The 26,667-nt window shown below is 36.0% G+C and overlaps 1 protein-coding gene across 19 annotated transcripts in view; it reads left to right on the plus strand.

Moving 5' to 3' along the window:
• The window catches only part of CCDC158 (coiled-coil domain containing 158), a 114,811-nt gene that overhangs the window by 74,779 nt on the left and 13,365 nt on the right, over positions 1-26,667 (plus strand). For 16 of the 19 annotated variants that reach the window (XM_016422980.2, XM_016422985.2, XM_016422991.2 and 13 more), the window contains 5 exons: positions 4,371-4,463; positions 7,827-7,955; positions 9,554-9,717; positions 11,979-12,038; positions 21,776-21,832. In XM_016422980.2, the coding sequence (XP_016278466.1) occupies positions 4,371-4,463; positions 7,827-7,955; positions 9,554-9,717; positions 11,979-12,038; positions 21,776-21,832 (503 nt within the window). The remainder of the gene's footprint in view (positions 1-4,370; positions 4,464-7,826; positions 7,956-9,553; positions 9,718-11,978; positions 12,039-21,775; positions 21,833-26,667) is intronic. The other 3 variants (XM_016422988.2, XM_056803284.1, XM_056803286.1) reach the window with 1 other exon arrangement.

Below are 26,667 nucleotides of genomic sequence, written 5' to 3' on the forward strand. Positions count from 1 at the left end.
CTTTATATAGTAATGTATTCTTTTAATCCTCCTTATAGTTATCTTTTTGAAACCCTCAGAATTGAAAGAATCTACTTTCAGGTTTGGGGTTTTTTCTTATTTAACTTCTTCACTATCTTTTGAAGACATTAAGGTTCTAAAGGGACATTTTTTCTTCTTCATTGCTGTTAGATATCATCACAGAGCCCTTTCCTATTGTTCATACATGTTTGCTTTTCTAGGTATCTCTGGATTCTAATGTCAAAATTTCTATTCAGCTAGAATTGAGTTTTTCATCAGAAATACTTGAAATTCCTCTCTTCCATTAAAGGTTTATTCTCTCCCCTTTATAGTATTATATTAACTCAGTTTTTGTAGGGCAAGTTATTCTTAGGTTAAGCCCATATTTTTGCTTTTTAGAATATTGTACTCCAGTCTCTCCTTTCATTTAATGTAGAAACTGCCAGGTCTTGTGCAATCCTGACTAGATCCTTGGTATTTGAACTGATTCTTTCTGAGTGCTTGCAATTTTTGTATTTGATGTAGAAGCTCTAGATACGGGCTGTAACATTCCTGGGACTTTTTTGGGGGGAATGGATGAGGTTCTTCTAGAAAGTGATTGGGAGATTTAAAAAAATCTTCACTTTGCCCTTTGGTTCTAATGAATCTGGGCAGTTTTTATTCAAGATATATTTAAATATAATGTGGATGCTTTTTATATAATTTTCAATGATTCTTAGATTATCTCTCCTTAACCTGTTTCTAGGTCAGTTTGTTTTTTTAATATCTTCTATCTTATATTTTCTTCTATTTGCTAAGGCCAAGCTTTGCTGTCTTTTTCACTTTGGGGTGGGGTAATTGGCCCTTCTTGGTCTTGTCTTGAGTCACCTGGATTCTTGTGCTGATCTTTACCTCTCTTGGTTAGGGTTCTTTGAGTTTTAGTAGCTTGGATCTTCAAGGCTTTCTATAGTGTCTCAGGACACAATGCTCCTATTCCCAGGCTGTCTTGGTCTAAGCTGTGTCTTCCTGCAATGGTTCCTCCTGCTTCTGCTGACTTCCAAACTCCCCACAATGGGATTCTGACCACTTGGGGTTTCTTTGTGTGTAGAGAAGTGACTCTGTTCTGATGGCCTCTGGACACCTTTATGTGCCATCTTTGTGTCTGACTCTTCTCTGGTCATGATGGGAGGATAGTGGCTTATTTGATTGTGTTCATGCTGGTTTTTATTATAGTTTCTCATTGAATTTCATGTTTGCAATTTCTTTTGGTATAAATTTTAAGTTTTCATTGGAATAGATGTGGAGGAATGTGGGATGTCTGCCACCTTTCAGGAAGTCATCTTGACTGAAAGTATCCATCATTTCATTTTCTATTCAAAATATTTCTCTGCATAATTTCTAAAATCATAGAACTTCAGAGTTAAAAAGGACCTTCTCATTGGCCAGCAAGCTCAGCCTATCCCTGAACAAAAATTCTCTTTAATAACATACCTGACAAATGGTCATCAGACTTCTTCAATGTGTGAAGGGAATTGGAGTACTTCCTGAGGTAGCCCATTCCTTTTTTGGCCAGCTCTTATTTTTAGAAAGTTTTCTCTGCCTTGAAGCTTCACTTTGTGTCTTTGTACCTTACAGCTTTTGCTCCCAGCTCTGTCCTGTGGGGCTAAGTAGAAAAAAGATAATTCTATTCCCTCGCCTATCACATGGCCCTTGAGATGCTGGAAGGCAGCATCTTAGACCTTTCAGGTCTCTTAGTAGATCTTCCTATGGAATAAATTCAAGGCCCTTTGCTGTTCTGCTTGCCCTCCTCCTAATGCTATCTTACTTATCAATGTCTTTCCTAAAATGGCATTTCTATAACTGTCATTTGCATCAGGACAGTTTACATAAGAATACATGACTTATGGAGCTCTGCCCCATGTCAGTACAGTCCACGGTCTCATTTTGGGGCATTTACCTCTCACTCTCAGCTGTTCATATTGAGCTTGTCTCCTCTAGCGGACTGAACTCAAGTGTCTCCACATATATTTAATTAGGATTTCTAAGCATATGGACTTTACGAAAAATTTCTGGCTCAATGAAAACATGCAAATCATCAAAATCAACCTCTATAAATGGAAACTATTAATTTTAACAATAGTCCTAAATAACAATAGCTCATATTTATATTGTTTGCTAAGGCTTGCAAGGTAATTTACATTCATTATCTCACTTGCTTTTTACAAGGGCTTTATAAGATGAGCACTATCCCGGTTTTACAGATTAGGAAATTTAGTCTCAGAGAAACTAAGTGACTCATCCATTTTCAGAGAACTTTTTTTTTTGTCTTTTTAAACCCTTACCTCCCATCTTAGAATCAATACTGCATATTGGTTCCAGGGCAAAAATGTGGTAAGGGCTAGGCAATGGGAGTTAAGTGACTTGCCCAGGGTCATACAGCTAGGAAGTATCTGGGGTCACATTTGAACTTAGGACCTCCTGTCTCTAGACTTGGCTCTCAATCTACTGTGCTACTTTCATATAACTTCTAAATGTCTGAGTTGGGATTTGAACCTTCATCTCTCCTGTCTTCAAGTCCTAGAAAATAGTCCAAGTGCCCTTTCCATGGTGCCATGCTGTCAAGCATACCAACATTCCTCTAAATACAATGGAATTCTGTTAGTCCTCCCACAAAGCCAGTTGGCCTTATATTGTACAAGGCCATGCAAGTCAGCCACTGTTCCACACACTAGGAAGATCCAGAGAAAATGTAAAATATCTTGGATGCTGGTCTTTGGTCTAGTTAGGTCATTATTATTGTTCTTTCCAGAGACTGCTCTTTTGCATTCCTTGAAGGCTAATGGTAGCTGTGCCTCCTGCATTCCAAGTTTGATGCCAAATCTGAGGGTCAAGAATGTGTGCCACCACTGTGCCCCTCTCTATTTTTTTTTAAAGACAAGTTGGTTCTAGATTAAGGCAGTACATTACTATTCATTTAATTGTCTTTTTAGTTTAATTGTAAATTAGAAAATTGTCCCTTTAGTCTAGTCAATCTAGTTGTTTGTTGTTTTTCAATTATGCTTGACACTAGTGACCCATTTTTGGGGTTTTTTTGGCTGATACTGGAATGGCTTGCCATTTCCTTCTCTAGCTTATTTTACAGATGACGAAACTGAGGCAAACAGGGTTAAATGAATTACACCAGATCAAACAGGTAGTAACTAGAGCTGAGCCTGAATTTGAACCCAAGTTTTCCTGATTCCAGGCCTGGTACTCTATGCACTGCGCCACCTGGCTTCCCTCAATCACTTTTACTGCCCAAGCCTATTATTCTAACTGGAACTAAGCCAAGGAATAATGAGTGTTTCTGCCTCCTATTCCAAATAGCTAGAAGGCAGCAAGATAACAATAACAAGATAATTATAATAGTGCCAAAGATGACCACACATATTAATATATTTTTCTTAAAAAAATTTTTTTCCAAAGGAAAAAATTATATTGTTTCTAGATCTAAAACCTTAAAAAAAACTATGAAATGAAAAAACTATGAAGTATCATCAGCTTTCTAAAATTATTTCAGGATACTAAAGTCATATGCCACGCATTACTTTAGTTGTGAGGGCATACTAGAAAAGGCATACGATTAAGCAGAGTCTTAGAAACCTGAGTTCATTTGCTCCATTATATAAACATCTATTATAAAAGAATGTTAAACATTGGATAAAAGAACCTCCATTAAGTAAGACTAGCATGATAAATGAGGTAATACTCACAAGCATTAGGTCCCTTTGAGGGTTATCTGCAACCAGAGACATATTATTTTACTTATACTGTTTAGTGTCATGAAACTATTTAAAGGGGCAAAATAGCATTGGTTCCTTTTGCCTATAGGTATCCAGGATTTCTTTATATGCCTTCTTCTAAGTGATCCAAATGAATGCGTTTTCTCTCTGCATTATTGTTCCTCTAATGAGAGTGACTCCTTTAATGGATTTTCCTGGTCATTCTTTATACTTGACCTCGTGTATTTTATTTGGTGGTTATTCAGTTGTTTCAGTTGTGTCTAACTCTTTGTGACCCCTTTGGGTTTTCGTGGCAAAGACAGTAGAGTAGTTTGCCATTTCCTTCTCCAGCTCATTATACAGATGAGACAACTGAGGCAACCAGGGTTAAGTGACTTGCCCAAAGTCACACAGCTAGTAAGTGTCTGAGGCCAGATTTGAACTCAGGAAGAAGGTAAGTCTTCTAGACTTCAGGCCCGGTGCTCTATCTATTGTGCCACCTAGCTTCCCATATGTATTTTAGTCTAACTCTAACTCCCATGTCTTTTTCAAGACCTTTCAACATTTGTTCAGATGATAGAGAGACTTTCTGAAAAGCTAATTGGCTAAATGTGATTATTTGATTGTTAGGCATCTTTGCAGTTTGCAGAATGTCAGGACATAATCCAGCGTCAGGAGCAAGAATCCGTACGCTTGAAACTGCAGCACACAATGGATGTAAAGGTAAGATCTTTATCCTAATTAACAGCTTCACTAAATAACTGACGTTCTCTCCCAGTCATTTTTATACATTTATAGGCCAGAGACAATTTTTTTTGTTGTTTAGGAATTTTTTTTTCTCCTCAGCACATTATACTTCTTTCAAAACAAGTGCAACTTAGCAGAAAGTATACACATGCAATATTGATCAAATGTTAACCTTTACTATATTTTGTGAAATGTCAAAACAATTTCCCGTTGCAAAAAAAATCTTAAACTCTAACAGCTGAGTTGTTTTTACAAATGTGCTAGCAAAGTCTGAAATTAAATACTCAGAAAAATACTCATTTTTTAAAAGTTTGATCAACTTTTATTTCTGTGATTTATGTATATACACACTATTTTTTTCTATAAGAACAGAAGTTCCAACTTATATTAAGCATAATGAAAGGCAAAATCTAGCTGCCTTTTAGAATGCAATCTCGATATTATAGGAATGATGGAATCAGAAAATATTCTGTGTAGCAGTTGATTTGAAAAACATTCAGCATAACACATTTTCTGGAATAAATTTAGATATTCCAGTTGGTCCCTGGGTACCAAGTTCCAAGTTCTCCTTAGAAACAAAAGCTTCAGGGCAATTTGTCTTAGTGCTTAATTGTGGTGAATTTCCTTCTTTTGGCAGTGGTGCAGTAGGATTACAGAGAGAACTGAATCCCTAGGATTTATATTTCAGATCAGCCTAGAAATTTAATCAAATGAACCACAGATCTATATGTAAAAAAAAAAAGGCTCATTTGTGGTCAATTACTACAATAAAAAGATGCAATTAGCTATTTTATACTTCTATAATTTGACAGATCATTGCATAGCAATGACTGAAGCATGATTCAGTCACATGAGAATTTTTGAATAACTTAATTATGTGAAAAACTCAAGATACAAACACTTGTTAGTCAGAATTTTAGGATGCTCTTAAATTCAGGTAATAATTACTATTTTTCTGGTACTTTTTCAAATTTAAAAGTAAACTTGAAAAACCCTTAATTCAATATTCTAAATCATAAACACTTCTGAAAGTGCAAGATCAAGTGTCATTATATCTATGTTAAATCACAAAATTTAGGGAAATCCATAAATAAGTGACTTTTAAATAGAAGGCTATTTCTGTGCTAAGAAGTTTATGGCCATGAAATTTTCCAGTGGATTTTATACTCCTATCTACACATCAGCTCTAGCTTTACACTTGGATTCATTGGATTTGGAGATTTGTGTCCAGCAGCTCTAGAAATTAGTTTCTATAGGTAGCTGATAATGGGTTACATCATCTACCAGGTGAAAGAAGAAATGTCTGAGGAAACAAAAGTCTCATCTTTTGAACTTATCAGTTTATTAAGCATTGCTTGGCAATTGCCCAGTAAATTGAGATCTAGCTCCTTCCTCACCTTAATGCTGAACTGAACCCTCAGTATAGAAGGAGATAGACTTTTATACATTGAATATAATTAATCAAATAAACCCAATTAGGTAAGAGGAAGCAATACAACATTAGGTAATCTGATTTCTAATTGGATGAAATATTAGGGACTTTCCAAGTTGGGAAGGGGAAAGCAAACAGGTGCAGTGTCCTAAATTTAGAAAAAGAGGTGTCCCACTTCTCCCCAAGAGTCTATAAATAATTACAGGACCATGGAGAAAATAAGAAAATAAATGATCAGTATCAGGCCAGTTTTCAGATGAGAGATAGGGGTTGCTTGAGATGTACAATTATGGAAAAACTTCTTACATCAGTTTTAGTATCTGCATTTCTTTTTTTTTTAATTGTAAATTGTTTATTTATTTAATTAATTAATTTAGAATATTTTTTCCATGGTTACATGATTCCTGTTCTTTCTCTTCCCTCCTCCCACCCCTCTCCTGGAGTCAAAAGAGCAATTCTACCGGGTTTGCATTTCTTGTTAGCATAACCCAGGACTTTAGTTAAGAGTCTCTAAATAGCAGGTACAATTGGTCCAGTTTCCCAGCCATGAAGACCTAGGTTCAAATAATGCAGTTAGTTTTTTTCCCAATTCCCACAATTGAATAAAGTTTTTGCAAAAGAAAGCAATTGAACCAGACCCATAATTGAATAGAAAGGGAATTGAGCTAGATTCAGAAGTGCATCACAAGATGGAGTCAGTGGTTCACTCAATTACCATTATTACTTTTTTTTATCTCCCCAATTCCTTCAACTTTCCTCAGACATCTACATTTTCATGATGCCAACAACCAGCAATAACAATATCCAGGTGGTATAAAGGAAAAAAAGAGTTAATACTACCCCTCTTCTACTTGTTGACAACCTGGAAATAATTTTGATTCTAATACTACCTTATGTTAATCAATATGACAGCATTATAATTAGATGATGCATTTTTTAAATAATGAAAAATTTCCATATCTAGCAAAGCTCAAGTAGGAGACATTTTTTTCCCCATGATATACAGTACCTGCCTTAAGCCTTTTGCTTCATACATATAAATCTTTGGAACAACAAACTAAACTTTTTTTCTTTTGATTCATAGAATTTTTAAATGATAGAATCTCAGATTAGTAATATTCCTGACAATTGGTCATTCATCTTCCAGGGAGAGGAAACTTATTGCCTACCCAGTTATTTCCTAATTAGTAATTTTTCACCTCAAATCTAACCAAATCAACAAATCCTACACTCTTGTTCCTAGTTTGATGCTCTGTAAAAGTTTTCTGTCTCCTGGCTGAGTATGTCTCAGCCGACTAGGTTAGATAATATCTCTACTAGGATGTTGCTTTATAGCATTATTTCTTTTCAGATACAGTATAAAGCTCTAAAGATAAGCAGGACAAGACAGCAATACTTTCTTTTGGCCATATTAGGCCCAACTCTCATACTTCTTGCAGTTATCTGCTGCCATCTTGAGTCTGTAGAATTTATTTCATATCAACTCTAGAGTTTTTTCATGACCCAAGTATCCAAAATTGATTTGTATTGATTTCATGACCATAAGAAGGCCTTGGGTAGCACCATGTAAGTTTATACCTTGTTTGAGTCTCATATAGAACTATGTTACAGAGCAGTTTGAGTCTCATATAGAACTATGTTGCAGAGCAGAATCCATCTTCTTCCATTTTCTCAAAAATAGAGTATCCTTTGGAGAATGGAATTGGGACCATATCACTATTTTTTTTTTTACTTGTGTCACTTCTCCTAAATCATAAATTTGTTTCCAGGTAATTAAAAAAACAATGAAGACACACATTTATGCACCTGCACTTGGGTTTCAGAATTCTTTGGTTTTTAAAAGGCCAGAAATTAATCAGAATCTTTTGTCTGTTTATATTTATGTATTTATCTATATTAATATATAGGAACTTCAGACTCCAGGCTACTCCCCAAGCCCTTCAGTGAAACAGCGTATTATAACATCATTGCCTTCTTCCAGACCCCACTCTGCCAATTTACCATCTTCCCAGTCTTCTATCAGCTATGTAAGTCATGTAAGTACCTTTTCTAACCCCTGTGGTAAATGAGGAAATGCATATATACAACTTTATCTCAACAAATTTTCCATTAAAGACAAAAGGGTATGTATGTATATATATATATATATATATATATATGAAAATTGCTTATTTTAATTGCTAGATTGTAGCTGTAGTTGCTAGTTGTAAAGCTAGATTTTGTTTCCAAAAAATTTTGCAAAAATAAATTATGTAGTACATGGTATCTTGGTAATGCTTTTATTATTTCTAATAAGGAGATAGCATTGTTACTACTTCTCAAGTTATCCATTTCTTCATTGACATCATTTGTCCACTTTCTGATAATACAGTGAAGCCTTCCCATGCCCATCACACTCCTCTGTATTGATCTTTGGGCAAGCCACAGAATCATCTTCAGAGGCTATGGTATTCTTGAAGTCACTTAGCATCACCAGGAGAATTCTGTTGTTAAAAATACAGGCAGTTGTTTCAGGGAGAAACTTTGGCATCATTAAAATCATGATGCCCTTTGCCAAAAGCAATCTTGACTACCTTTCTCCTTTTCAGATCTACTGAAATTAACGCCATTACTGTTCAACCCTAGTGGATGATTCATGCATAGACAGATAGTGTTTATCCAAGGTGTAGACAGAATGGTGGGTGAGCTTCAAGAGTTGTGTAATTGAAGCATTCTTCATGTGTTTGATTTTTTTTTCCTTTTGTGCATAGTTGGACTAAATTCTTTTAAGTGATTGTGAATCTCCTTTAGGAAGCTCTGCAATGATTCAGGATTTGAGACAATCACACTATCAGTCAGTCTCTCATCAGACATTTATTAAGTGCTCACTACATATATGCCAGGCACTGTGCTAAGCATTATGCTAGAGAGGCAGGTAAAAGCCTGTCCCCTGTCCCCGAGGAGCTCATAGTCTAAAGGGGAACACAACATCTACATAGCTATGAATATACAAGACATAAATGGGAGTAAGAGGAGGTGATCTCAGAAAGGAGGGACCTGTGGGGTAAGAGGATCTAGGATTGATGAAGGTTTTGGGTAGATACAAGACATATCAAAAAGTATAAAACAATGCAGAATAGAATTCACCTCAAAAGCGCTAGTAAGATATTGTTTCTTTTGTTGTTCAGTTGTATCTGACTCTTCATGACCCCATTTGGGATTTTCTTGGCAAAGATAGTGGAGTGGTTTGCCATTTTTTTCTTCAGATCATTTTACAGATGGGGAAACTAAGGGAAACAAGGGTAAGTGACTTTCCCAGGGGCACACAGGTAGAAAGATTTGACTTCAGGGCCAGCACTCTATTCACTGTGTCACCTAGCTGCTCTTGTGTTTTATAATCTTGAAGAATATAGGGCTGATTTTGAAAAAAAATTATCTTTCATCATCTATGAAATTAGATGGGCAGGCTAAATTTCTGAGATTTCTACTATCTCTAAAAATCTATAATTTCTACTTTAAATGCTTAAATCCTTTAGAAAATGTTGAATATGTTTAGAATGATAGTTAATAACATCTTTACAGATGGGGATACATCTATCTGGAAAGCACAATGTTAACTGGTTACACTGTTGTGTAAACAATTGTTATAATTCAGGTACCTCCCAAAGTTTCTGCTTTGAAGGAAGACCCAACAAGGGATTTAAAACAACTTCTTCATGAGCTGAGAAGTGTCATCAACGAGGAACCCTCTGTGTCAGTGCCTAAGAATGATGGTGACATTGGGAGACCACCCCCTGGAGGAGGCATTCACATGGGAGTGTAAGACAAACCTGCTTTTCACTCTTCCAAAAGTCACTTTGGGTTTTGCTGGGTTGACAGGCTGCCCTGTGGAGGGTTGGGTCAGGGATTGATATCTGGGAATTACAGAGGGAAGGAGGAGGAGAGAAAGGGGAGCATGAATATAAGAAACATCCCCCTTAAAAAAGAAGCTAAATTGTGTTGGTCAAAAAACATTTTAGGCTTTGAAGACTCACTTCAATAGAGTGCTTTACAAAGCTGGTCTTAAAATATCAAAAGTGTGAGATTGGTAGTAAAAGTAATATATAGCTGTTTGACAGATGAAGGAAATTGAAGCTTAGAGGTTAGGTGACTTGCCATGTCATACATCTAGTAAGTGAATGTCAGAGCTAGAATTTTGCTCACTGTTCCCAGAGCGTTCGAGCATTCTCTTGAGTACCTACCATAATCTAACTTGTATAGTAATTACTTATGCATGTGTCTTAAATCCTTTCTTTGTCTCATTTTAGCATCTTCCTCCGTGTTTTGCACACAGCAGGAACTTAATGTTTGCTTGATTAATGAATGAGGCAATATGTATCCTATTTTGACAGTCAAGAGAGTTGAAGAACAGAATGGCTTCAGTGGGTTGTGTAATAATTAAAATGGTGGAGGCCTTAAACTGTAGTGAGTTAAAATAGTGGAAGATATAAATTGTAGTAGATATAAGAGTGGATGAGTAAGTTGTGACCGCAGGAAATATGTTTTCACTACAGTGTTTTGTTTTTAAATCAAATATAAGGTGGTCGGCAGGGAAATATTCCCAATTATTCAAATATACTCAAGTCAGCTGGGTTTTATAGAGATTTTAATTAATACAAATGAGGAATTAAAGAAAAGGAGAGAAAGAGAGAAAAAGGGGAATAATGAGAAAAGGATAGGCCAGCCCAGGGCAGCCCTGGCCAACCCAGGCCTAAGTCCTTAAGAGAAAGATCAGTCAGTCCTTAATCACTCACCACAAGATCTGTCCAAGCAAGGATTCTAGTAACACCAGGCCTGCATCATTTCAGCTGCCTCCACCAGCTCAATCCTCAATATGAATGCCCTTCTGAATGAATCTGAGCTCCTATTTAAAGGGCATTTTCTCCTATGTCACCTCCCCTAAGTCCTTATATCTACTAATCACAGTAGATGTTTTTCAAAGGACAGACCATTCTTAGTTCACACCTGAGTAGACTAATCTATTTGAGTAATTCACACCAGGAAAGCTCTGAGTAAGTTTCTCACCTCTTTGTTCCTTGTAAATTCACAGGTTGCTTGATCTTTATAGGTTCTTAGCACCCTTTTGTATTAGTCCTAAAATAGGCATGGCTTAAGAACTTTTTGTCCCACTATAAGTATGGGTTTAAGTACTTTTCTTTGTTCAGAGAAGAGTTTACAACTTTATCTTCCCCTAAGGCATGCTTAAGTATGGTGAAGTAGAGTTCTCACTTTCACTGCCCAAATGGAGAATGGTCCCAATGGGGAATTTTTAAGGTTCACAATCCAACCTTATGAAGTAGGGTCTGAGAATTTTTAAGGTTCACAATTGCTGTTTAACACAATTGTGTTAAACAACCAGTTTTCCAAATACACACATATCCTACACAACACACGTTTGCAGTTTAATCTACGTGATTAAGCTTAGACAATTAACAAGTCAATTAAACCCAGTTTTATAGTGTTTACAGATTTCGGAGATGTAAATGCTCAGGCTGAAAATTCAACTGTCTCGAGGGAGCCAATGTGAATAGGTCCCAACCTACTCTAGACTTAGACTACTAGTCAGAAGGAGAGCTGGGTGTGTGAAGTGACTCTCAGCCTTGTGTCCATTCCTTAATACTATTCTAGCTACTCTCCTCCGGTTTATAGCACTCTAACTTCTAATCTATACATGACAAAATTGAACTCAGTAGTCCTTAAAGCAATATAGTAAGCATGGACAGAGTTGGCAGTTGGAGAACTTGGAAAAAGATTTAGCTTCTTCCCTGAAGGAGCCTGTTATTAATTCCCTGTAATTCTCCTGATATTGCTGTAACTAGTATTCACTCAAAGGCTTTTGGAAGCCTAGGAAAAGAAAGTTTATTTAAAAGTTTGGAGGCTCTCTTTGCCACTTTGCTTTGGAAACTCACTTTATGCCTATAGGAAGGTTGAATTTGTAGGAAAAATCATTTATTGCAAAATGTACTGGGGATTGAAAAGTTATAATGAAAACATCTGCTCCTCTTTATACCGTTAACTGTGGGGTATGTTTATCCATATAGAGATGATGCAGTCAGAGACCCACTTACTGAATCTAAACTGAGAACAGAGTTGTTCAACAGGTAAGAAAACTGGAGTTTCCAAGTGTAGTTAATAAGGGAAACATTGAGGTGATGTTTTCCTCCCTTTGGATATTAAATTTTTTTTGTTCTTTTTGTTTTTTAGCATTTTAATTTATAATTTATTTTTAATATTCTTTTCTTTTTAAATTTTGAGTTCCAAATCCTCCCCCTCTCTCCTATCCCTTCTCAGATCCACTGAGAAGCGAAGGCAAGCAATATATCAATTATAAATGTGAAATCATGCAAAAGAAATGTCCATCTTGACCATATTTCCCAAAAAAAGTGATAAAATTATATTTCAGCTTGTAGTCTGAGTTCCTCAGTTCTTTCTCTATAGATGGATAGCATTTTTTCCTCTTGAGTCATTGGATCATTATATTGAGCAGAGTATTTTCCAAATCTTACACAACTGATCATAATTACAACACTGCTCTTACTTTGCCCAATGATCTGGTTTTTCTCACTTTACTTTATATTAGTTCGTATAGTTTTTTGGGTAATATTTTTCAATGAACAGTTTATAAGGTATCTGTCAAGCAAATCTGGTTCATTGAAAGAAAAATTGTATTAAAATGGAAAGGAGACAATTTGCACTGAAATCTATAAAAATTATAATTTGCTTTCATTTTATTGGAATCAACTTGCTAGAAAAGTAGTTGTCTGATGTTAGTACAGTTGTCTGCTAATGATTGCCTTACTTTGTGCAGATAACTGGGTTAAACCCTGGGAGGGGGGGAACCATTGAATAAGACACATTTTAGGACCAGATTTTGTGTCAGAAAATTTCAGTTCATGCCCCAGGTATGATACTACTCCTATTACTGGTCAAGGCTTTTGGCCTAGGTTTGTCTCATATGTAAAACAAATAGAATCTTTCAGTCTGATATAAAGAGTTTTATAAATCATTAAGTACTAAATACATGTGAAGTATTATACCATTGGGGGAGATAAGACAAGATGTATTAATAACTAGAATACAAATTAGAATGTGATCATCTAAGAGATTCAAGCAGTATATTAGGAGGAAGGAAGATTTGTGGAGGAAGTCACACAGAGAGAAACAATTTAAATATCATGGAGCTACAATCAGGATTAACACAAGATCTAGCAGCTTCTACATTAAGAGACCAAAGAGCACAGAACACAGTATTTTGAAAAACAAAGGAACTGGGTTGACAACCAAGAATAACCTACCCAGAAAAGCTGAGTATAATCCTACAAATAAAAAAAATTATTAAAAAAAAAGTAAAGAACACTTAGGTATTAAGGAAAAGATAAGAATTGAATGGAAAATTTGACCTATAAGAATCAGGAAAACCATAAGGAGAAACATGAAAGATCAATGATAAAGTACTGATCTTATGGTCAAACTCTTTACCTCTTATATGAGAAAGCATTATCTGTAACCATAAGGGTAGTTTGAAAGAACATACATGTAAAGAGAAGGCATGGGGTTAAATTAAGTGTAATGGAATTATCCTAAAAAATAAAATTTGATAGGAATAAATTAAGTGGAACAATTTTCTCATATAAAAGAGATGTTAATGGAAGAACTGTTATTGTGAATGGGATGAAGGGTGGAGGACTGTAATGCTAGAACTTTTTTCTCATCAGTTCTGTGTCAAAGAGGTAATAACATACATCTAGAAGGGTAAAAGTCTTCTTCATAGAGAAATATGAAGGTAAGGGGATTGGAGAAGGGAGAGACAAAGAAAGGTGGACAGGTGAAGCACTAGGAAAGAAAGGGGAGAGGACAAGAGAAGAACTTTTAGAAGGGATGCAGATTAGGGAGTTGGTGGTCAAAAGTAAATTAGACCCGAAGAGGACAAAAAGAAAGAAAACAACATATTGTCAGATTCTGGTTTTTGATCCATTCTGCTATCCATTTCCATTTTGTGGGTGAGTTCATCCCATTCACATTCAGAGTTATAATTACTAGTTGTATATTTCCCTCTATCCTATTGTTTCTCACTGTTTTCCCTTCTCTAACCCTCTAAATTTTTAAAGAAAAAGCTAAATGAATTATAGGTGGAAATAGGTAGAAAAATTATAATAGTGGGGGAGTTCAACTTTCTCTCAGAACTAGATGCCTAACCAAAAAAATAAATAAGAAAGAAGTCAAGGAGATGAATCGAGTCTTAGATAAGCTAAATATGATAGCTATCTGGAGAGAAATGAATAGGAATAGAAAGGAATAATATCTTTTCTCAGTAGTACAGGTACCTTTACAAAAACTGACCATATATTAGAGCATAAAAACTTCAAAGGTAAATGCAGAAAGGCAGAAATATTAAATACATCCTTTTCAGATCACAATGCAGTAACATTACAGTAAGTACATAGTAAGGGACCATGGAAACACAAATTAAAAATTAATTGGAACAAGTCATGGAAAAAATAACTTTATAAAAGAGAATGATGATAATGAGACAACATACTAAAACCTATGGTGTACAGAAAAAGCAGTAATTAGAGGAAATTTTATATCTTAAAATGCTTATACTGTTAGATGGTTGGACTGAATATATATTTTTAGTTGGTTGCCAGGGATATAAATTCTAAATCTCAAGTCAGAATGGAAATACTCAAGTCAGAATGGAATTATATGGTGGTTTATTTACAATAGAAGGAAGAAATTAAGAATGAGAGAGAAAGAGAGGAAAAAGGGAAGGATAGCTTCCCTGGCCTGGTCTGAACCTGGCAGGAATTCAGAGGCCTCAGCCAAGGGGCCTTTATGGAGGCTGTTACCTCCAGAAAAGCCAAGAAAGGGGAGTAAGCCTTCAACTCACCACATGACAGTCTGCGGTCTCACTCTCAAGCTCCTCCACATTCAAGTTTCACTGCCACGTCCCTCTCACAGGAAGTGACACGAAATGTAAAGGCAGTTCTTTATATCACTTCCTGTGGTTAAACTTGGCTTTGGACAGCCCAGGGGGTCAGTCAGTTGTTTCTGATTTGTCACTTGCTAGCACACATGGGTCACAGACTTTCCTCCCCCACTCTTAATCCTTAAGTAGGGGTGTATACATTCCTGGTTGCTAAAATTCTATAGGCTAAGCAGGGTGGAGTAAATCTAAAATTCACAATATTAATAAAGTAGAGAAATAATAGATCAATCAACTGGATATATAATTTTTTAAAACTAAGGAAAGAACAAATTTAAAATCCCCAATTAAACACCAAACTGGAAAGCCTAAAAATTAAAAGTGATTAATGAAATCAAATTTAAGGAAATGATCAAATTAATAAGTAAAGTTAGGAGTTAGTTTTATGAAAAATCCAACAAAATAGATAAACCACTGGTTAATATTTTTTAAAAAGAAGCAAACCAAATTACCAGCTTCAAAAATGAAAAGGGCAAATATATCACTAATGAAGAGAAAATCAAAGCAGTTATTAAGAGTTATTGGGGGGGGGCAGCTGGCTCAGTGGATTGAGAGCCAGGCCTTGACACAGGCAATCTTGGATTCAAATTGGGCCTCAGACAGTTTATAGATGTGTGACCCTTGGCAAGTCACTTAACTCCCATTGCCTAGCCCTTCCTGTCAGTATTAATTCTGAGACAGAAGGTAAGATGGGCGGAGTCAAGATGGCAGCTTAGAAGCAGCAAAAATTGAGTCCTTTGTGAAAACCCTTCCATATGTGGGAGAGGCATGCATACAAAGGACAGAAGTTGGAGATGAGTCAACTGTCAATCAAAGGAAAATTACATTTGGAATGTGACCGAAAAAGCAGTTTGGAGCCAAGGCAACAGGGACTGTTTTGATGGCTTTTGGCTGATGGTGGTGACTGAAGGAAGAAGCTGGGTTTATCTCTGGGACTTGGGATAATCAAGTTGGAGGTGGCCTGGCTGATTTGAAGGCAGAAGAAGAAGAAAGACAATAGTCCATATATCTCTCTCTAACTGGCTCTGTTTCATGCTAGTGACTGAATTGCCATTTCTCTCAATATCTTCCAACCTAACACTCATTGTAGATAATAGGGAAATCCCATCCCTCTTACTTTATCCTCCATCTTTCCTGTTTTCCCCAATAAACCTTTATTTGAGATAAAGAAGAGAAAAGAGTATTTCCTATGAAACATCATAGCTCACCCTGAGTGACTTAGAAGGAAGCTGAAGAAGGGGGAAAGGGAAACTGAAGGGAAGAAGAGGGGAGGAAGAGAGATTGGAAGAGGGAGGAGGAAGGGAAGTATAAAAGGGAGGAGGGTAGGAAAAAGAAGATAACTACCCTGATCCATTAGTTATCTAGTATACCATCAAATATACCCTCCAAATATCATCTATTACAGTTTGGCACCCCTAAAAGACTGAACTTTACAATCCCTAAGAAACAGCAGAAAAAATGTTTAAGCAAGTGCTCTGTGGAGCTGTTGTGCCTGCAGCCATTACTGGATTTTGGGTCTATAACATCCTCTATAGTAAAATGACCAGTATGATAGTTGATTCAGTGGAATACCTGAGCAACACCATGATGCTCATACTACAATGGCCATTCCAAAAAGAAACTGTCATTTGGCACAGTATGACTCAAGTTTATATTATCTCCATGGCAGCCATTCAGACACTGACCTATTTGAAGAACATCTATAGATTTGTAATTCCCCAAAAGGCAGCAAAGATGGTGTTGGTAGATACTAACTTGGAAAACGTTATTAAGAACATATTTGAAGATTAAGGACAAGAACAATGGCCAGACTGATAGTGCACCCAAAGAGAAAGAAAGAAAGGCAAAGAAAACAAAGGCTAATGCAAAGGGAAATGACAGTGACAAGGATACTAAGTCTGATAGTGAACCTGAAAAAATTTTTCCACTAACGGATTTCACTAAATTATCAAGTACAGCTGGTGTGTTACATTCAAAAGTGCATAGACAGTTTACAACCCAGGAGCTTGATTTACTGAAGAAATGGGTTCTAAAATTTATTGATCAGTCCTATAAGATGCAGAAAGAACTCAAACATGCTTTCTGGATCTTTGATCCAGATTTCCAAGATGTAGAATTTATCTTGTCTGAACTGTTTAACCCCCATGAGCATGGCCAATTCATTGAGAAGACCAGGTCAGAAAGCAATCTGACTAGTTGGCCCACAGAGGAGCAAAGGGAAGACCTTGATTTTGCAAATCCCACAAGCATGACCTACTTGAGGAAATGTAGGGAAGATTTGCTCCAAGCTATTAAGTTCTATTGCTCAAAGCCTACTGCATGGGTAATATTTGATAAACTCATGCAAAATACAGGGGAACATCCAGCTTCATTTATAGATCATCTCTCTGACATGGCTGAATCAATTATGGCTTTAGAGGCAAATAGCGAGGAATCTACTAGTCACTAGTCATGTGAGGAGACAGTTTTTGAAAGGGTGCACACCTCACTTGAAAAATTTTTTTAAACATGATTTCCCAAAGTATGAAAGCCAAAAGCCTCAAAAAACAGTCCTCGTTGGCTTGGCTCCAAACTGCTTTTTCAGTTACATTCCAAATGGAATTTTCCTTTGATTGACAGCTGATCCATCTCCAGCTTCTGTCCTTTGCATGCATGCCTCTTCCACATACCAATCAAAAACAAAGCACTTTGAGGGTGACACAAAACCAAATACAACAACAGGATAAAGCTGGGGTACCTTCCTGCTTGACTAAATTTAAAAGGCATACAGAGAAGGTTGAATTCTTGGGTTGAAGGAAAATAAAGAAGGAAGGTCCCAGGACCTTTCCTCTACCTACTCTGCTGAGACTTGGGTGGTTACTAGGATCTCCAGGCCAGGGCTCCAGCCTGACGTGGGGGAGTGCTTTACTACCACAGCTAGGTGTGTGGGGCTCAGGGCTCTAACCACAGCTGGCAGGAAGGCAGCTGGAGGAGAGGGGCAGACTCCTCCATCTTGGGCCTCTGCCTCTATAGGTTTTGGCCTCAGGGCACATCCTACTCTGCAGATAAACTCAACTAAATTAATCCAGTCTAGCAATAGTGCAGATAAGAAGCTTTCAGAGGGCAAAGAAACTTAATCTCCAACTCCTCCCCCACCTACTGCACTGAGACCTGTGGTAAGAATCTGGCTGACTAGGATCCCAGGGTGAAGGCTGCATGTGACAGAGTATCTGGGCTCTGACCAGGTAGCTGGGAGGGAGGTGGCTGGTATAAAGGAAGAGAGGAGGAGGAGGGTAACTACCTTCAGCCTCCCCACCTTTACCTTCAGCTTCAGCTTCTGCTGGAAGCTGGGGATGATATGGCCTGAGGGCTCATTTATATAACAGGTCAGCTCCATCAGCCTAATCCAGTTAATCAGCAGAGGAGAGAAGAAGCCCCTTCAGGACTGAATAGCCCAAACCCACAGATCCAGCAAATAAACAGAGGAGCAAGAATATAGTCAATTAAGGTGGAAAAAGGGAAAAAATATGAGTAAACAACAGAAAAATAAAACAAATTATAATTGATGGCTTCTATCCAGGTAATGAACAAAGAACAAATAGAACAGAGGAGAACCAAAGGAACACCAAACAAAACTCAGGAACTCCTGCAAATTGGGCATAGGTTTTGGAAGAACTGAAAACACAATTCAAAAAATGAGATACTGAAGAAAATTGGTAAAAGAACTTAAAAAGCAAAATAGGTCATCTGGAAACAGAGGCACATGAACTAAAACAAGAAAATAGTTTCTTGAAAGCCAGAATTGACCAGATTGAAAATGAGGCAAAGAAACTGAAAGATGATCTACAAAGAAAAACAGATCTAAAGGAAAAGGATAATCAAAAAGTCAGGGATGAAATTCAGTCTTTAAAAATTAGAATCCAACAACTAGAAACAAATAACTTTACAAGGCAGCAAGAATCTATAAGATAGAAGATAAGGGTTTAAAATAAAATATTTTGAGTCATTTTGCCCAATCATATACCAACAAATTGAACAATTTAAGTGAAATGGAAGAATATTTACAAAAAATATAAACTGCCTAGACTAATAGAAGACAAAATAGAATATTTAAATAAACCTGTTTTACAAAAAGTAATTGAACAGGCCATGAGTGAACTTCCAAAAGAAAAAAACATCAGGACCAGAAGGATTTACAAGTAAATTATCCAAACATTTAAAGATCAACTAATTCTAACATTAATACATATTATTTAAATTATTTAAAAACATAAATATTATTTGGAACAATATGTAAGGAAGAGTCCTATCAAACTCCTTTTATTAAACATATGTTGCTGATACCTAAACCAGGAAGAGAGAAAACAGAGAAAGAAAATTATAGCCCAATTTCAGTAATGAATATGGATTTAAAAATCCTAAATAAATAAAATACTAGGTAGGAGACTACAACATTATATCACAAAGATTATACATTTTGAAAAAGAAGATTTATACCAGGAATGCAGGGATGGTTTAATATCAGGAAAACTATTAATATAATTGACTATATCAATAACAGAAGCAACAAAATCATATAACATTAACATATGCAGAAAAAGCTTTTGCCAAAATACATTTCTATTAAAAACACTTGAAAGGATAGGTATCAATGGACTTTTCCTTAAAATTACAAGAGGCATCTACCTAACATGATCAGCAGACATCTGTAGTAAGGTTAAGCTAGAAACCTATAAATCATAAAACATCAGCACTTTTAGATGTCACCAACAAAGCCCATTTAAAATAATTATAGACAGAATAAAATACCTGAGAGAATACCTGCCAAAACAAATCCAGGAACTAAATGAACATAATTATAAAACACTTTCTACAAATGAAGTCTGATTTAAATAATTGGAGAAATGTTAACTATTCATGGGTGAGCAGATCCAAAATAACAAAACTATTCGGTACCATTCCAGTTAAATTATCAAAAATTTATTTATTGAACTAGAAAAAATAAAATTCATATGGAAAAACCAAAGGGTAAGAATGTCAAAGGAATTAATTTTAAAAATGGAAGAGAAAGGAAGTCTAGTACTAGATTTTAAGTTGTATTATAAGGCAGTAATTATCAAAACTAGCTAGTACTGGCTAAGAAATAGAAAAACGGATCAGTAGAACCAAACAGACATACACCCATAGTAGTAAAAGATAATAGTAACCTTGTATTTAACAAATGTAAAGATCTATTTTGAGGATAAGAATTCACTATTTGGTTTAAAAAAAATGTTGGGAAAACTGGAGAGCAGTTTGGCAGAAATTAGGTATAAATAGATCAATATCTTATACCATTTACCAAGATATAGTCAAAATGTATGTAAGACCTAGACATAAAGGAAGCTATCATAAACAAATAAGAAGAACATGGAACATATACTATCAGATTTATGGATAAGAGAAAAATTTATAAATAAATAGATAGCATTATGAAGTATAAAATGAATAATTTTAATTAAATTAAAAAGATTTTATATAAATAAAACTAATGTAGCCAAGATTAGAAGGAAAGCAGAAAAATGGGGGTGGGGAGTGATTCAGACAGTTTCTCAGGTAAAGGTCTCATATCTCAACTATAAAGAACACTTTGTCAAATTTGTAATCATATGAGCCATACCTCAGTTGATCAAAGGGTATGAACAGGAAGTTTTTTGGATGAAGAAATCAAAGCTATATCTAGTCATGTGAAAAAAAATGCTCCAAATCATTTATTGATTAGAGAAATGCAAATTAAAACAACTCTGAGATATCTTTTCAAATCTCATACTTATGAGATTGGCTAAAATGATAAAAAGGGAAAATGACAGATGTTGGAGAGGATGAGGAAGAGTTATAGATGCCTACCCTTTGACCCAACTATTAAGTCTGTTTCCCAATGTGATCAGGGAGAAAGGAAAAGAACCTATATGTTCTAAAATATTTATAGCTGCTCTCTTTGTGGTGGCAAAGAGCTGGAAATTGAAGCGATGCCCATCAATTGGAGAATGGTAAAACAAGTTGTGGCATATGATTGCAATGGAATACTACTACATGGTAAGAAATGACGAGCAGGCTAATTAAAAAACCAACAACATAGGTAAACTTACATGAAATTATTAAGTGAAACAAAGAGAACATTGTATACAACAATAGCAATATTATTTGAAGAATAATTGTGAATGTCCACTCCAGAGAAAGAACTGATGAGAAGGTACATGCATAACATGGTTTTATACACACACACACACACAGACACACACACACACACACACACACACACATACACTTTTTTTTCATCAAATGATGTCTTCTCTATTGTGGGGTAAGTAGAAAGGGAGGGAGAGAGACACCTCAGAACTTAAAAATAATAACCATAAATACATTTTTAAGAATTATATGAAGAATTATCATAGTAAATGAGAGACTAGGTTTGTTTTGCTTGGTCTTAGAGGGCAGAACCAGGAGTAACTAGATGGAAAAAAGGGAAAATTTAGGTTTAATGATTGGTCAAATTTCCTAACTACTAGATATCTTCCAAAGTGAATGGGCTGCCTGCAGCACTTGTGTGTTTCTTCTCATTAGAGGTCTTCCAGAAGAGACTGGATAACCATTTGTCAGGTATATTATAGTAGGAATTCCTCTGCTGCTGAAGTTCCTTCCAATTCTGAAATTCTATGATTTTGTTGATTGGACATGGGGAGTAATAAAGGAAAGAGTCCAAGATGACTCCAAGATTTTGAATTTGGGTAAATGAGAATTTCAGTAAGATGAACAGAAGGAGGAAAATTGGGAGGATATGATTTATGCTACAGTGAAGGTAGAGATTATAAACTTATTTTCACATGTGTTTAGCTTGAGGTTCCAGCAGGACATGAAGAGGAACCGTCTCAAGAAATACCAGACTGAGAGGTCAGAGTTGTAGATATAAATTTGGGGGGAAGCATTTATGTAGTATTGATGATTGAAACTACAGAGAATGAAATCCTCCAAGAATGCATATAGAGAGAAAAGAGAAACTGAATGCAGAACCTTGGAAATACCCAGTCCATGCCACTTTTTGGATGCAACTAGGTCCTGATTGGTGCAAATAATGAATTCCATGAAGTGATCTGACTAAATTGTTCAAATTTATACTGTATGTTTCCATTGGGTTGGACCCAATGTTCATAGTTTAAATAATTATAACTGTAAAGAGTATGAATTTGGTATATATACAACTACCTTGTGGGATTTGTTATTCCCATTAATTGGAACTTAGTTTTTCTTATTGTTATGAAGTTTTCCCTTATGGGAATCCAAAATAATTTCCATGTTTCCTCAATAGCTACAAGAAATAATAGGTAGATAACCATTAAGAAATGAGAAATTATTCCAAATGAATATCCTACAAGTTTATGGCAACTGACTTTTGTTAAAGAGAGAAGAGACTGAATACAGACTGAATGTGATGTTCTTCTAAATCAGTGGTTCTCAACCTTTCTAATGCCGTGACCCCGCTATAATACAGTTCCTCATGTTGCAGTGACCCCAAACCAAAAAATTATTTTGGTGGCTACTTCAAAACTGTAATTTTGCTACAGTTATGATTCGGAATGTAAATACCTGATATGCATTATGTATTCTCATTGCTACAAATTGAGAGATTGAGAACCGCTGTTCTAAATGGATGTTTTCTCTTCCCAGTGACAATGTTTCATTGTACTCCACTCAATCTTATTTGAGTGAATTGTTTCACAGATCTTCTTTGGTGAAAATGCTTGGTTTCATTCATTGTCTTTCATCCCTTCTGGCCCCTCTATTGACAGAAACAGTTCATTTAGAAAAACCACCAAAAACTATAGGTCAAGTGAAACTTATAGCAGGCAAGAAGTGCTTGTACTTGGCATGTTCTTGAATTTCAAAATACTTTATTTTGCTAAAATATTCCTTGACTCCTGTAGTATGCCTCTGGGTGCTAGGCTGGGGGGTGGGGGTGGCTGCTATTGCGGCTGGCAGACAGGATTTCTTTTTAGGCTTCTACAGGTATATTTCTCGTTACCAGTCAGCCAGGTTTCCAACAGCTTTTAGAAAATTTACTTACTGAGAAGATATAGTTAAACATCTCTAGTTAAGACACAGAACCAAGAGAAAGAATGGGCTTAAATTTAAGCTACAGTGGCAGCATAGAGAACTTGTACAACCAAAAAAGTTAATTCACAACTTCTGGTCATTAGAAGTCATTTCTCAAGTCCCTTGAAGTAATTTTGATTTTTAACAAAAATTTTTTAAACCCTTACCTTCCATCTTGGAGTCAATACTGTGTATTGGCTCCAAGGCAGAAGAATGGTAAGGGCTAGGAAATGGGGGTCAAGTGACTTGCCCAGGGTCACACAGCTGGGAAGTGTCTGAGGCCACATTTGAACCTAGGACCTTCTATCTCTAGGTCTGGCTCTCAATCCACTGAGCTACCCAACTTCCCCCTGAGAAACTCTTTTCTTGTCCCTCTTTCCTTCTTCCTTACCACTCCCCAGTGATTACTTCTTAGGCATTTTAGCTGGCACCCTCCAGCCAGAAACCGTCTACCTTTGAACAGGTTTCCTGCTTGTCTGAGCTACAGCTGGATTTTCTTCCCCTGATTGAAGCCCACGGGGGGCATAGTTTGCTTGTTTGGCTAACTATATCAGTAGTTCCTTTAGTGACACAATTAGAGAAGAGTTTACACTTGATAAGTGATTGCTGGATCTTGTTTACACATTAAGAACACACAGTTATGGGGAGGGACATTGAGGTGTTTCAGTGGGTTGCAGGCCTAGAGACAGGAGGCCCTAGATTAAAATTTGGCCTCAGACACTTCCTAGCTGTGTGACCCTGGGTAAATTACTTAACTCTCATTGCCCAGTCCTCACTGTTCTTCCTTCTTGGAATCAATACACATTCTTTAATTCCAAACCAAACCAAAGACAGCCCAATTATGTCTGTTGATTGATTTCTGTGCTTCAGCCTCCTTTTGCAGACATACTTTTTTCATAGTGAGTAGCAGATGAAGGCAATTAGTAATTAGTAAGTGGATTTTTGTTGTTGCTAGAATCATCCTGATGGCAACTCTACTATTTACTTTGTATGTAGAGACCCATCTTATCTTTCTATCTTATTACTCTATTGATTTTTTTAAACCCTTACCTTCCATCTTGGAGTCAATACTGTGTATTGGTTCCAAGGCAGAAGAGTGGTAAGGGCTAGGCAATGGGGGTCAAGTGACTTGCCCAGGGTCACACAGCTGGGAAGTATCTGAGACAAGATTTGAACCCAAGACCTCCTGTCTCTAGGCCTGGCTGTCAATTTACTGAGCCACCTAGCTGCCCTCTTTTTACTCTCTTTAGAAGCAGTGGAGATCATTGTAAAATATGCCATGGAAATGGGTAAGTCTAGAAAGGGAGCAGTTTAACCTTAAGAAACCATCCACATTTAGAGAAAAGGTAATGCCATTTTTAATAAACTATGTAATCTTCTCTGAGTCAGTGACAGTTAATGATCAGTAATTTTGGCAATAGCTAATTAAAAAAAAACCCCTTTACTTTCTATCTTAGACTCAATACTAAATATTGATTCCAAAGCAGAAGAGTAGTAAGGTCGAGGCAATGAGGGTTAAATGACTTGCCCAAGGTCACAGCTAGGAAGCATTTGAGGGATATTTGAACCCAGGACCTCCTGCTTCCAGACCTGATTATCCACTGAGCCACTTAGTTGCCCCTGGTGATAACAAAATTAGAAAAACACACACACATATTATTACATGTCAGATTTAGAGATCCTTCATCTCTATGTGGAAGAAACCTCTACTATAACATGTCTGAGAAGTGGTTGTCCAGCTCAATTTTAAGACATCCTTGCCACTACTCTGATGCCTCATTATGGTGCCGAGATTGCCCAGAGCATTCAGAGGCTGTGCTATTGTACATAAGTGCTGGCAGGTGCTGCCATGCTGGAAGAATGGGATCTAGTGGATTGGTGTGTGAGTGACAGAGGCAGAGAGAAATAGGCAGAGAGATCTGAGGACTGGCCTGGCTACATATGGAAGAGCTTTTTTTTTTACCAGAATGAGGACTCCTAGGTGAGGAAATTGTTTTGATCACTTTAACTCATAGAATCTCATCATTACTAAGATGTGAAAGGATGAAATTATAGATCTATATATCAAATCTATCTATATGTCAAAGATCTATATCTTTGAAGTCACTTGAAAGATCTATGATAACATTTAGCAAAGTTTCAGGATATAAAAAATGCATAAAAAATAACTTCATTCCTCTAAGTGATACAGCCTGAAAATACAATGGAAATTGGGCTACTCATGAGAGTAGCTCCCAAAATACCCTGTATTAATTAAGTATAGGATTTAGCCAAAGAAAACTCTAAACTATTAACTGAGAAATAAAGGCAAGGAATAATATTCTCTAAGTTCATATCTGGATTAAATTCAATGTCATGTTAATTCCTCAAGATATTTTATACAACTTGACAAACTGATAATAAAAGAATCTGGAAAAATAAGTGGGCAAAAATATCAATGATAAACAAAATATGCCAGACTTTAAAATGCACAACAAAGCAACTGAGGGTTTTAAATACATAATAGCACTGGATTTAAAATCAATAGAATCTAATAGCAAATCTATACATATATTCAGACTAATATCAGAAATGACATATAACTAACCATAATTAACAGAATAATGTAGATAAACATTATTTTAAAAATATCATTAGGCATTAGGAATTAACATGGATTCATACCTTATTGTATTAAATATTGCCAAGAACTTCACGTAAGTCAAAGCATTAAACATAAAGGAAGCAATATGCCATCATACTTAAGGTGTACGCATTTGATTTGGCCAGTGTATGTATTAATTCCTCCATATAAACTGATCACAATTCCTTTGTGCCTTAGTAGAAGATTTTGGGGAGTTGCTATGTCCAAAAAAATCTATCTCCTGCATCCAAACCAGTGATGACTCTTTCTAAAGTTAGTGAGGCTGGTCTATCAGTGATCAGTATAAAATCTATCATTGGGTCCAAATTTATTTACAGACACACTCAACATGAAAAACACACTCATGGATCATTTGGACACACTGATCACAATTTTATAATACTTACACATATGAATGGATAAATTGCCCATCTGTCAAATGCTCTTTTCACACCAAATCTGTGTAAGTATCATCCCCATTTGACTGAGAGATGCGATGTTGTCTTATCCCTTATCACCCTTATGGTGACATGGGTAGGAGGTGGGATTAGAAGTGCTGATCTAACTTAAGCCCAGAGCACATTCCACTTGTACATTAGCAAAAATTGGAAGAGAATTTGGAATGTGAGTAAAATAGGCTTGAATGTTCAGGGTTTCTTTTGGTTATTGTTGTAAAGTTGATTAGTTTCATATTAGTCATTTAAAAAATTATATGCTAGGCAATTGAATGAAATTACAATTAATTCATAGCCATTAAGGATAATTCAGCAGTGAATTAAATGAATACAATTGGAAATTATCTGTCAAATCTATTATTTTCATTGAATGTACTTGCAGTGGTGAATCTGACTTTTAAAACCTATTTATCATTTATTTTTCATCCATACATACTCAAAATCTTAAAAATAAAAACCTTGTGAAATACTGAGTAGATTTAAAGGACTTTATGATTTAACTGTTTGTATTATCTAAGTCTCTTAATTAATGGTCATAGATCTTTGGCGTTTCTATT

This window comes from Monodelphis domestica, chromosome 6, assembly GCF_027887165.1.
Source record: "Monodelphis domestica isolate mMonDom1 chromosome 6, mMonDom1.pri, whole genome shotgun sequence".
Taxonomy (NCBI): Eukaryota; Metazoa; Chordata; class Mammalia; order Didelphimorphia; family Didelphidae; genus Monodelphis; species Monodelphis domestica.